At 48.6% G+C, this 13,920-nt stretch overlaps 1 protein-coding gene across 4 annotated transcripts in view; it reads right to left on the bottom strand.

The window, feature by feature from the left end:
• The window catches only part of LOC126533193 (uncharacterized), a 344,485-nt gene that overhangs the window by 234,575 nt on the left and 95,990 nt on the right, over nt 1-13,920 (bottom strand). For 3 of the 4 annotated variants that reach the window (XM_055071630.2, XM_050180468.3, XM_055071631.2), the window contains exon 2: nt 10,126-10,152. The exons of the other annotated variant lie outside the window; for it this stretch is intronic. In XM_055071630.2, the coding sequence (XP_054927605.1) occupies nt 10,126-10,152 (27 nt within the window). The remainder of the gene's footprint in view (nt 1-10,125; nt 10,153-13,920) is intronic. 4 annotated transcript variants of the gene reach the window in all.

Raw genomic sequence — 13,920 nt, 5'->3', positions numbered from 1 at the left:
GCTGAGGGACGAATTGTTCATTGTTGGTGAGGAACTGGGCCTAGATGTACGCAAGGAAATGCTAAAATCGGAATTATTGGAGCTAATTTCCGAACAGGCCAGTGAGGAAGAAATTGGAATGGGGTTAGAACTTCTGAAAAAAAGAGAGCAACGGGACAGAGAGAGAGAAGAACGGGAGAAAGAAGAACGCGACAGAGAGAGCGAGGAACACGATAAAGATCGCGAGTTAAGAAAAATGCAACTGAAACTTGAAAGCAAACGTTTGGAGTTGTCTCAAGGAAGTGAAGGGGCTCTGGGACGATCAAGTGAGGCAGAATCATACCGCATGGGCAGCCTATTAAAGCCATTTGAGGTCGGGACCGACATAGGCTTATTCCTAAGCAATTTTGAAAGGACTTACGAGAAGATGAACTTCGGTTCGAGTACATGGCCACAGCGGTTGCTGTCTATGTTGCCGTGTGAGGCTGCAGAAGTAATCGCCAGACTCAGTGCGGAAGAGGCATGATTATGCGAAGGTCAAGGCCAGTCTTCTAAAGAAATACCGCCTTTCAGCCGAAGCTTTTCGGCAAAGGTTTAAGAGCACAGGCAAGAAAGATAGCGAGGGGTATCCGGAGTTTGCATATAGCATAAAGGCAAAGCTAGTCGAGTGGCTGAAAAGCGCGGAAGTGTACGCGAGCAGAGACAGGATCATTGAATGCATGTGTCTAGAGCAGTTTTACAAAAGCATCCCACCATCTGTGAAGCTGTGGGTGCAAGACAGAGGAGATGTAAACACTGTGGAAAGGGCGGCGGGATTAGCCGAAGAGTACCCCACGCGTAGAAACCTGAACGCCGAGGACGGTAATTGGCACGGTCGAAATGGACCGCGTGAACCATTTCCGTTGAAAAGGCGTTCGCAGATTAGACGATCGGAGCCTGTAGACGTGGAGAAAAACCCCGCAGAAAAGAGCGAGGCAAAACCGAACGGGGGAACCGTACAAAAAGAGCAGAAAAGAAAATTCGAATCTTTTAGCCCGATCCGCTGCTATAAATGCCACAAACTGGGACATATCGCTGTGAACTGCGGAAAGAATATGGAACTTTTAAGCCGATATCTTCACGACCTGCAAGTTAATGGCAAACCATGCCGGGTGCTAAGAGACAGTGCCGCCACGATGGATATTGTCCATCCGTCTTACGTGACGGTAGATGACTTTACTGGAGAAGTAGCATGGATCAAACAGGTTGTAGAAGAACACAGCGTGTGTCTGCCCATGGCCAAAGTCAAAATCAGTGGACCATTCGGGGAGCTAGTGACCGAGGATGCAGTTTCCAAATTTTTGTGACTGCAGTACCCTTACATTTTTTCGAATCTTCGAATCGGTTACTGCGTGAAAAAGGGCTTAAACTAGGAGAGGGCGTAGTACAGGCATTGACCCGAGGCCAAGCTCGTAAAATCGCGTCGCTTTCAGCTGGAAATGCACAAGCTGCTCCAGCGGAAGCTGGAAAAGGGATAACTTCAATACCCGAATCCGAGCTAGGCCCGAGGGACAAAAAAAAAACTGTTGAGGAAAGCCTGCCAGCTGACCAGCTCAATGACAGCGTATCACTAGAGTGTCAAAGTTCACGCCTGCAGGAAGAGCCAGCTGACGCAATCGCAAGCGAGACAGGGTCGTTACTATCAAAGGCCTCTAAGAACTTCGATCAGCTCTTGCGTGTGAACAGAGTCACTGGCAGCCGAGCAAAAGAGTGATGACATCTTAGCTAAATTCCATCACACAGCTAACGAAGGCATTGCTAGGTGCAACGTGACGATACATGAGAGAGGAGGATTGCTGTAGCGGCACTACAGAGACCGAAAGGGTAGTTTCTAGATCAGTTAGTCGTACCTACTAAGTACAGGGAGGACCTTTTGAGTCTCCGTCATGGAAATGGGTGGTCTGGCCACCTAGGCATAAACAAATCAAAGGAAAGATTGCTTATGGAATACTACTTGCCTGGCTGTTTCATAGACGTAGAAAACTTTGTAAAATCATGCGACGCCTGCCAGCGCTCCAGTAAACCAGGACAGACATGGAAAGCTTCACTATAGGTAGTGCCCTAAATAACAGAACCTTTCAGACGACTTGTGATAGACACGGTAGGGCCTCTACCAAAAACAAAATCGGGTTACAGGTACTTGTTTACCATGCTGTGTCCGGCTATTTTTTCCAGAAGCAATCCCTCTGAAAGAGCTCAGCTCCACCGAAGTAGTAGACGCGCTTTCGACAGTATTTGCACGAGTTGGGTTTCCAGCCGAAATTTAGGCGGATCAAGGGTCAGTATTCACCAGCGCACTGATTTCCACAGTCTTGCAAAAGTGCGCGGGTGAAGTTGATACGCAGTTCCGTCTATCACCCTCAGTGAAACAGTGTACAGAGGTGGCATTCAGTGCTTAAGCGAGTTTTGCGTGCGCTCTCTTACGAGCACAAGGAGGACTGGGAGAACTCTCTGCCGGCAACTTTGTTTGCTTTGCGAACGGTTCCACATGAAGCGACAGGGTTCTCGCCAGCAGAACTAGTGTATGGGAGGACACTCCGTTCTCCACTGAGAATGTTGAGAGATGTGGGAGGAAAGAGGGGAGAGTCCAACCGTGGTTGAATACGTGCTAAGTTTGCTGAAACGGCTAAGCGCAACCCAAGAACTAGTCGAAAATAACATGGGAATAGCTCAAAAGAACGCCAAATTCTATTACGACAAGAATGCCAGGCTTCGTACGTTTAACGCCGGAGACCAGGTAATGATCCTCAAACCTTCAAGAAAGAACAAGCTTGAAGTTCACTGGGACGGGCCCGTTAAAGTGTTGCACAAACTTTCAGATACTAACTATGCTCTGAAAATGCCCGGTCGCAGGAAGGAGGTGAGGATATATGACTGCAATTTGATGAAGCCGTATGTAGACCGGAGCGGAGTCGTTAACTATACCATCAAAGAGCAGGATGACACTAGCACCTAGTTTAATGAGCATAAGGCGTCCTCCAACTCTGAAATCGGCCTGGAAGAAGCGGTAACACATTCGGTAAGCTCGCACACTCTTAGACCCGAGCAGCTAGATGAGCTAAGAGGGCTGTTAGGGAAATATCTCGACAAATTCAGCGACCGCCAAGTAGAACCAAACTAATTACGCATGAAATAGAGCTGACATCAACTGTACCCGTAAGATCAAAGCCTTACAGGGTGTCTCCACGACAGAGAGAAATTATGGAGGCAGAGATACAGCGCATGCTAGAGTTAGCAGTTATTGAGCCCGCTGAGAGTGACTACACGTCACCGCTACTCTTGTAGAAACCCCTAATAAGGACCCTCGTCCGTGTGTTGAGTACAAGTTAAATATCATCACTAGGGATCAGCTGTACCCGATACCCAACATTTTCAAAAAGTGCCAGCCGCTATGCCGATTTATCTCACCTGTAGGAACTTTTCGCCCTCTCGCCCTCAGCTTCGGGCTGAAGAACGCGCCGTTTAGCTTCTCTAAGTTAATGGAAACTGTCCTAAGAGACTTGCAGGAGTTCGCATTGCCATTTATTGATGACGTAGCAATTTTTTCGGACAGCTGCGAACAGCACGTATCGCACCTCAAACAGGTGTTGTCACGGTTGAGGGAAGCCGGCTTAACGATGAAGGCGGACAAGTGTAGGTTTGGCTGTTCGCAGGTTACTTATCTGGGCCATGTTTTCGGCCAGGGCACGAGATGGCCGTCTGAGCTGAAAACAGCTGCGATTGGAGAATTTTCACAGCCACTCAGGAAAACAGACATTCGTTCATTTTTGGGATTTGTGGGGTACTATCAACGGTACATTGCGAATTACTCGCAAATTGTGCTCCCTCCGAAAGGGAGCACCGAATAGCGTGTACCGGGATCAGGACAAAGAGAACGCTTTCGAAAGTTTGAAAACGCTATTGGTCTCTCGTCCTGTGCTTCACGCACCGGACTACGCAAAGGAATTCGTGGTTCAGTGCGACGCAAGCGACAAGGTTATAGGCTTGGTACTTAGTCAGGTAGGCGACGATAATGAGGAACATCCTATCCTAGTCACTCTCCCGGCTGATACGTGCTCGGGCGGCGTCATGCGCAGTGTTGGTCCCAATTACCCTTGCATGGCCCGGCGTCCAGATGAGTCGAACAGTTCTTCTGCGCGTAGGATATGTTCCAATGATAATTTCAACGCTACCAACCATGGTGGCGTTGAAACGGTCCATAGGGCGAATGACAGCCTTTATGCCATTCTGCGGTGGTTTCGGTATTCTTGGTCTGTAGGTGATACTGTCTAGTTCTGTAGGTTGTTTTAACCGTTGCATTCCTCTCACGGAGTCTCAATTGCGTCGGCTTCCTTCCTTGTTGCTGTCGTTGTTGCTTGTTATTGTTCTTCTCACTAGTCAGCGATCCAGATTCTTCAGTGCATTGCTCTGGTGGGATGTCCATTCCTGCCTCCACCACTTCCATTGTTCGAGCAGGCCGACTGTTTAAGTCTCGATGATAGGCCTAGGCTCCCACTGTTGCGTGCTCGCTTCACTCACTGCAGCCGCGGCGACATCGACGGCGCCAGCTGCTGCTTTTCGGACAGCTGCGCAGCTGCTTAGCGGGCGGGCACTCTTCGTTAGGATTAACGAGACGGTGGCATGATGTAGGAATTCTTCAAATAAACTCACTTGTAGAGCTCCGAATCCAATGTGGGTGGTCTTACCGGAGAGATAACTTCCCGAAGAACTCCTCGGTAGTGGTACAAGGAGCAATACTTCTGGCATAGCTCCGGACAGCTGGAGCCCATACGAGGCGCGTCTTGCTCTCTTCTTCCTCACCGTTCATGCGGGACATCGCAAAACCCTTGCAACTGCAACTAAGCACGTGCTCTATGCCGCCGCCTAGCATCACGCTACAGGATTCCGTTCGGCGCACACAGAGGCAGGTCAATGATCGAAACAAACAGATCCACGCGCTTGCAGAGCCCTCCTCCGCGTTGTGTGAGAAGCGCATATGATGCAGACGTCATATAAGAACGAACGAGGTGAGTGCATCGTCCGCAGCACGCTGGTGGCAGGGTTGTCAGGTTTGGCGATTTCTCGCCAAATTGGCTTTTAAAGGCTCCTGGCGACCGAAAGTCGGGCTTGGCGACTTTCTGGCTCATTTCGGCCGTGGTAAGTGGTATATGTACTATGCAAATCACACTCCCCGCCCGACGGCCCCCTCGAATCAATAGTCTCAAACGTCAGATCTTGAAGGTCATGCTTTTGTGTCTTGCAAGCTCCGGAAGCAAATTCAGGAGCTGAAAATACATCTAGCCGACGTATGGTCAGCGGGCCTATTAGACTTATCCTGGGCTTTCCAGGGCTGCCCGAGATGTTTCATATGCAACGCTGGTTGGCTGAAATCAAAGTTTCGGCCAGTCCGGGACTGTCATGGATTGATAATTCACCAGGCCCAAGCAGCTCCTTCTAAATAACAGGAATTAACGAATCTTTAAGGAAATGCTTTTGCGCCCTTCCTACGAGGGAAGCAATACGTGGTGCCCCGACATCATCGCCAGCAACGGTTACCCCTATAGAGAAACTCGATGACAATGGTTCTTGGTGCCAGAAACGTGCACCAACCGAAAACACGTCGTGGCAGCCATAACATTACAGGTGTCAATGACCATGCGACTATGCGACTGCGTACCAAGGAGAGAAGCATGTGACGTCATACCGTTCGCACGCGATAATGGTGCAAGTACGACGTGCAGCGAGTTTGTTGTACTGAAACTGGCGGTACCGCTTCGGCTGTGAGAAAACACGAATGCGGGCGGCTAAAATTATCAAGGAACGTCAGCTGGTGGTTATGGTAAATTATGACGCAATATGATGTGATAACATTTGTTTTGTTATTTTTGTTTTCATCAATGAAACAGAAAACTACAGGTCCTTTTCGCTTTTTTCTTTCTCATTATTTCCGCATAAAAAATTCGCAATTGGTTTGTCGCAACATGGCTACTTTCTGGCGACCAATTAAAGCTCTTGCCGCGGTTCGCGAATTTTTTGGCTACCTTTCAGAATTTTTCGGCTGCTTTTTCTCCCAAGGACTTGAAAACCCTGGATGGTGGTCCGCAGCGCTTAGGAACGAGGAAGAGGGTACGCAACCGGGGTTTTCGCATCACGCGGCAGGCATTAAAGATGCATTGGCTATGCGCTTTCCATGCTTGCGCTCACGCGCTGGTGCTTTGAAGCCCATGCGGTCACCGTATTCGCTGTATTTTCTTAGGCGAGGAAGTCGTGGGTTTATTCGCCACAAGTCGTCTATGGACGATGTGTCCCTTCACGTACGTGCCTTTCTTCCAGCGGTATTAAATAAAATTCCCCGTCTCGAGTAACAAAAAAAAATCGTTACCAATTTAGGGAATGGCTTCAGAAAAACGAGGGGGTGTGGAGAAATCTCTCATGAACGGCATGCACTTTACCAGCGGCAAATAGCATTTTGACAGGAAAGTAGTGAGCGCAGAATTTTCCGGAAAGAAAATGCAAACAAGCCTGATTGCGATAATAGTTTGGAGTCAAGATAAGCTATAATAGACAGTTTTAGAACAGCGTGTGTCGCCTTATGTACGCTAAACGTAAACACCTTTGCGGGACGTTACGATCCGCGTCCTTTCAAGACCTTTAGTTTACCACAATGGTACGCAAACGTGAGGGAGATGGGTGGATTGATGGATGGATGGATGCTATAAGCATCCTCTTTGGAACGTGGCGGTGGGTTGCCCCACCAAGCTCTTGTTATTGTATTTCCTAATCTCCTACCTATGTTAAAAAAAGAAAAGAAAGAAAAGTACAATTAATTTCCGTAAATAAACTGCGTGAAAGGCGATAAGACTCTCTTGTCGCCTTTAACCCTCTCCACAATTGCCTCTGAGCACCTGGCGAGGTTTGAGTCACCAGCGATAATCACCCTTTCACTCTCTCCTACTGTCGAGGCCTCTCCGTTTCCCTTTCTTACCCTTTTACTCGTGATTCGGACTTGACCAGGAGCATTGACCCCGGCATTCCAGCTTTTTCCTTTGCGGCCGCATCAAGGTAGGTGCAGCTTTTTCCAGTTACCCGCTCGCCAGGTTGCACTCATTCCATGTGCTTCGTTGACACTATCCGTCTTGTCACGTCGGAGACTGCGTTCCATAGTCACAACCATTCTTTCTCATGATGGCGAAACCGTTCAGCTTTTCCTCGGCTGCTTGAAGTCTTTCTTTCTAACGCCTTCTGTGCACTCCGCTCCATATTTAGCTCATTTTTGAGCTCTTCGACATGTTTCACAAGCTCATGCTGGATGTCCTCCATTTTCTTTAGTCTAGCATCGACATCACGGTGTCAGCCGATTGACTCGATTTCCTCGTAATTCTCATCCGTCCCCTCACTAACATGAGGACCCCCTCTACACTGCACGCTTTACCGTCTTTCTTGCCATGTGTTACACTTAGCTTTTTCTCATACAAACAGCGAAGCTTTCAGAGCACGTCCGCTCTAGCAAAGGCCGAAAAGCACAGAATCTAAACCCTTAAGATGCGGCAGAGTAATTATCAACAATGTTTCAGAAGCAATAAATGCCGCACAGACTTAAGGTATGACACGTGTTCGCACGTGTTAAAGCACGCAGCCGCGCTCTCTCTATCCTACCACAGCAATAGCCCCGATACCAATGCAGACACACTAAAATCACTAATAGCTAATGGTATTACCACATCCAAGCTACTATTCAAGGGCTATAAAGACAACGTCCCACATGGTTGCAAGTGTTGAAGCACGTGACACGAAAGGAGGCTCTGACTATCCTGCAAACCAAATATACACGAAACACACCTGCGCACACAAAAAGAGAAAAAGAAAAGAAGGAAAGTAAAACTAGCAAATTACTATTTAAAGGCTAAAGAAACACCAGCAATTCAAAAAAAGCAGCAAGATCAAAGCTTGCACAAGAGACTTGTGTTCTTTCCCCATCACGGAGCCCTGGAAAAACACGTCCGTGCGCCACAAACATCAACACACTACGTCATAAAACAGGGCGCCGTGTGGTACTTCGTCTCAAACGTATCTAAGGGCGCTATAACGCAAAACGATTCCAAACTTTTCTGCTCCATTTCTGCAATCAGCCCTCCGCGATTGGTCAAAAACTTTTTTGGACCACTCCCACTTCACCTGTCTGTCACGCGACGTCACGCAAACAGCGATAGCTCCCCATCTGATATGACGTGTACATACTGATTATGCGTGATTTGACCGAACAAAAGAAACAGTTATTTCTGATTCGACGCCTTTTCGCCATTAGCCCTCGACTATTGGTCAAGAGATTCTGGGTTGAACCCAGCTCACCTGCCTGTCCCGCAACGTCACAAAACCGCAAATACTCACCCCGTCAAAGTGACGTGTACGCGTTAAAGATACACTAATATGCCGAACAAAACTGAATTTTCTTCTGAATAGCCGCAGGCTGCCCGTTCCGAAAGGAATAAAGATGGCTGCCGTCGATCGCTCAGGCACTGGCTACTCGCCCCTGCCGGTGAGCATGGGTTTGCTTGCTTATAATAAAGCTTATTTCGTGGCCGTGTAACGTTTTCGAGCACTTTTGGTATGTTTACGACCTCGTTCTCCCCACTCTTCCTTGCTGAGGATCCGTTTTAGCGTGATTCTTAAGCTTCCGTTGCATGCCGTCGCGATTGTCGACGAGCCACCGCAAGCTAAGTAAGGCAAAGCAGACCAATCGCAGACGCCGGCACCACCCTCTTCATCGGGTTATCGATTTTCAGTGCACTGGCTCGGCCCCATCGAATCCCGCTCCATTTGAGCGTGCTCCTCGCCTCTTGTCAGCCAATTAGATAAGACAAGCCGCTCAGTGTAGGCAATGTTATTCGTTTTTCAAGCAAACAAAAGTGACCTCCTATATGAACTAGGAGAGCGCTTCATTGGCCTGTTGAGACAACCCTGCGGGTGACCACACGATGCTTGCGTCGGCAGTTACGCAAATTTGACGTCAGGAGATTGAAATAAAAACATATTGGAATAGTTTTACGTTATAGGGCCCCAAGCCAAGATAATATATTAGCAACGATCCTGTTCCTATTCGGACGCGTCTTGTTAGGCCTAGGGGCGCCGGAATCGCCGAACGATCTCAGAAATTGGACGCGCTACGCGCTCACAATTACCGTTCCAGGGGCGTTCAGCGAAAGCGAAAGCTCCTTTCAATAGTTATTAACGGTCAACGCGAGTGAGAACGAGAATTCACGCTGAAGCGGGAGCCATGGGTTCTGGCATGTTCGACAGCGCTATTCCATTACGAACGCTAAACTCGCCAAATAACGTACATTCTCATGGCGCGCGTAAACCACAGAAGCCATGCTTTCGGTTCTTTCGGCGCATGCTCAGTAATTACAACGCTATTTCTTTTGGTACGTAATGCCTTTACGTTTGGTTTCAAACGCTATTCTAAACTATCTGATGGGTTGCTAGTCATCGCAATGCGTGTGTAATATTTCTCTGTGCATTCCGTCTAAGCGCTGGTCTTTCAGAATTTGAACGGAGCTACAAACTACAAACTTTCTTTTAGATTGTTGATCTGCAAGGAAAGAGCACTCACATTCATAGTAGTATTCTACCGCGTGTTATTATTAAAATTATAAGGTTTTCATTACACAGTTTTTTTTTTTTTTTTTTTTTTTACAATGACCGGGCTTCAGTACCTCGCCCAGAAATTTTTCCGGACGGCGCCCTGCTCTCTTCTATGCCTGGCACGTCACCTATGAACAAAGGCGCACATCCTTCGAACGCCCGACCCAGAGAAGCACAAGTACACACCTTCAGGGAGACGAAGGGCCGGCTCAAGGTGACAGTTTCATTTCATTCATTTCATTTTATTTCCTTAAAGGCCCCATTGAAGGGGTATTAATAAGGGGTGGGTATATACATACATAAAAAATTGAAGGCCATATTTTTTGTATTATATTAATGGCCATATTAGTTTTATTATGCACGAAGCATGGGAACTTAGAGCATAATGGAACCATAGCGCCCTCGCCCGCCCCCGCCAAACAAAAATCATGGCTACGCGACTGGTAGTTTTGCCATTACCCAACCGCGGTTCCATAAATAACTCACCTGGTTCCTTGTTGTACGTTTGGTGGCCTGCCGAAGGGGAAAGACATGGGCAAAAGGAAAGAAAACAAACCCGTTAGTTCCTATTAATAGCAGAGCACATAGTAGCTTGATGCACACAAGCATCATGCATACAAGCATTCATGCTTTTGCGGGCTGGTATTGTATATGTATTGTAAAGAACATTTTGAATAAATCACAATCCTGTTCACAAACAATTTCTGTCTCCAGAGTTCGCAGCGTGCGCCTAAAACGTGCGCAGGCGCTCTGCTTCACGCTGGCGTGTCTCGCCGGAGCAAAGCGAAATTCGCCCGTCGACATCGTTGCCTTTCTGCGCCGCTTAGCGCAGCAGTTTTCTTGGTGCGATCGCAAGCGAAGCAGTAGGCGGCGTGTAATCACTGCAGATGCACGTTGAAGCTGCGCTCTGTAGGCGACGAGGCGCCACAGGCTAATTGGACACAAGGCTACATACACAGCTACATCTAGTGTCCGCGCGGCGATGGCAAGCGACTGTACCACGTGTTCCCAGCAGAGTTGTCGGCGCTGTTAGACTCGGCGGTGGGCGAAACATTGCGGATATTTCCATCAAAACGGCTCAGGTTGGTTGGCGTGCGAGGTGTTGAGGGCCACGAGTTGCGACAGTATCGGGCGACATGACCAATGCGGCGACAGGTGATACATATCGGCTGGTCTTCCGCAGTTCTCCTCTCAGTCAGGTTGCGATAAGGCGGAGAGAAGCGTCGGGGTGGAGCGAAAATAGTAGAAGGGCGTTCGTTGGCTCTGGGGTTGGCGACAGCACAGCCAGAATTTAGACCAATGTTTTCAAGTTCCTGGCGAACGATGGCTTGTACGAGGGGAACTGACAAAGGTGTTGCATCAGGGCAACGCGAACAGAAAGCTGCAGGCGCCATCGCGTCCAGTTCACGTCGAACGATTCGCACCACGTCCCCTGATGGCGACGCATGCTGCTGTGCGGGCTGATCTTCACACGTCGACGTTGCGGCAGTATTGGGAAGTCTGGCGAATGGTTGCAGGACGCGTCGGCTATTGGCCTGCTCGAATTGTTGGTAATGTAATTTTTAATGATAACCAACTGTAGAGCAGCTTTTGCACATGAGCTGATTAAAGACGTCGTCAGCAATTCCGTTGAGCACGTGCCCGACCTTCTCAGCTTCTGGCATGTTATGATTGGCTTCACGATGTCAGGATTGGGGGCTCAATCCCATCGCTCGTAACCCGTTGTCAAGGTTGGAGTCCGGCATGAATTAGAAGGTAGCTGGCCCATGCCGTCGTCCAACTTATCCATGCTGAGGACGTTGATGAAGGGAAGGACTGCTTCTCATCGAGAACGAGGAATATGGGTTTATTTACAGTATTTACATGCAGTTCATCAGTCTAGCATGACTGCGAGAGAAAGTACGTCAGTCTAACATGACTGCTTGAGAGAGTGTACTGAGCATCCGCACAACGGCGGTTTATAAACACTCGGTCCTCCCCCGATGCCCAGGTGACGGAAACGGCTGCCTCTTTGCGCGAGGGCTTAAACACACACACACACACACACACACACGCACGCACACACGCACGCACGCACACACACACACACACACACACACACACGCACGCGCACACACGCACGCACACACACACACACACACACACACACACACACACACACACACACACACCACACACACACACACACACACACACACAGGTTCACGGAGCCCGCCGCCGTCCGACTGTCTTCGCAGAACTCGGGGCTTACTTCAAGAACGGTGCGTGGGTAGGGGTCTTCGTCGACGTTCCCGCGGCACTTCCCCGCTCGCGGCCGACCGGGGTGGCGGTGGCGAGTGCAGGCACAATGCCTGCTTCGTCGAACCCGGCTCCAGCGACGGAGAGTGGAGGACGCGCGTATTGTTCTCGACACAAAGTCGACTTAGTCACGCCGTGGCTAGAGGTTTAAGCGACGCTGCAGGAAAAGATGACGCCCGCGGTCGCAACTGGTTGGCAAAACTTGCACGTCAGCGGGCCGTTCTTAACAACGACAACGCGCCAGCACGTCCTGAATGTACGAGACGTACGACTCCTTGGGAGATTGGGCAAGGGAAGCCAGTTCCTGCTTTGCGGAAATTTTACGGCGGGCTGGTTTGTCAAACAACTCTGTTAACTTCTCTTGTATTGGTCCCAGCTGGCTAGCTCCTCTTCGTGGTTTTCGTACCCCACTTTTGCCGTGCTTCTTAGGTAGAACAACAGGTTAGCTAGCTTAAGTGTAGGTCTCATTTGTTGATTCCACTCACGCGTTGGTACATAGCCGCCCACTCTTCAACGTCGGCGCCATCAGTCCCGTCATTTATGGTGAGGACGGTGATGCGACGACCACTGCGGAGCTTCGTTTCCAGCCATGATACCCAGCAGCTCTCATCAACATGTCACGGGGATGTTGGGAGTACAGACTATTTACAATATATATACAAGCAGAGTCAATGCGGTTAAGATGGCTGACCAGCAACAACACGCAGCAGCCAGCGTCTCGCGATCTTCTTCCTTTCTCTTCCTTTATCCTTCCGTAACAATATCATGAGAAGCCAACGAACAAAGAAGACATCAATGACATCATAGGGGAAATTACTTGTATTTACTAAGTGAATTATGGAAATAATAATTCATTTCTTTTATTCAATTCGTAAGTACAAGCAATTTCCCCTATGTTGTCGTTGGTGTCTGTTTGTTGGCTTCTTATGATATGCAAGAAAGAGGGGCAGAGATCGCAAAGCAAAAGGGGTTACCGAACTGCGGAATGTTTCAAAGGAAGTAGAAATCGCAGTGTGCACGGTGCTAAAGCATGAGGGAGGGGAGGGGGTGATATGCAATTGAAAGGGCAGTGCTTGCAACAAATAGGGAAATTTGGACGCTAGCTAAGGCAATGAATTTTACGGTCATTGACATCGACCGGGGAGTGCACCGAACAGGCCGCGAAGGCATTTTCGTGCGTGAAGGCAAACATTAACTATTGAATTAGGCCACACGCCAGTAAAAGACAGAATTAGACCACCAGGCGATAGGAAAAGACAGGCAAAGGATAAGAATAGAGAAGATAAAATTTGCTACATAAACATGCAGGCTGGTCGCAAGCAGGAAAAATGGCTAGAAATTGAAATGCAGCTGAATGACGAAGCTATTAGCGTGTACGCCTTGACCTAAACGCATCTACGAGATTTGGAGCAGCCGCCTGCTATTGACCATTCTGTATGGGAAGGGTGCTACCGAGTGACTGGGTCAAGGAAAGGCGGAAGCGTAGGCATGCTAATTAGGCGAGGTCTGAAGTGGCAAAGGGCAAAAGAGACGTCTAAGGAGCATTTTTTGGATTAACGGCACACGGCAAGGCAAAAAAGACGTGAGACGTGGCTTGTAGTAGCTTTCCTATTGACAGGTAGTGATAACAGAGATAAAAATAAGGAATTTGTTGATTGCATCAGAAGATATTAATGAGTCCAAGAAATCTGGCCAGGTGATATTAGTGGGAGATATGAACGCGCACACAGATGATTTAGACGGATATACTGATTACAACGGTTCTCTAGTGCTGCATCTTTGCGACGCACAGAACCTGATAGCAGTTAACAGGGAAATAAGTGTCATGGAGAGGTAATGTGGCACTGCGGAAATAAGTCGTCATGTATCGATTACGCCTTAATCTCAGAAACAGTCTACGAACGGCTAGACCGAACGATGAAAGATGAACACGGAAAAGATAGCCTGGGTAGCGATCGTAAACGTTTAAACTTATGACATGGC

This window comes from Dermacentor andersoni, chromosome 7 (genome assembly GCF_023375885.2).
Source record: "Dermacentor andersoni chromosome 7, qqDerAnde1_hic_scaffold, whole genome shotgun sequence".
In the NCBI taxonomy this organism is placed as follows: domain Eukaryota; kingdom Metazoa; phylum Arthropoda; class Arachnida; order Ixodida; family Ixodidae; genus Dermacentor; species Dermacentor andersoni.
This window is presented reverse-complemented; position numbering and strand designations above follow the sequence as displayed.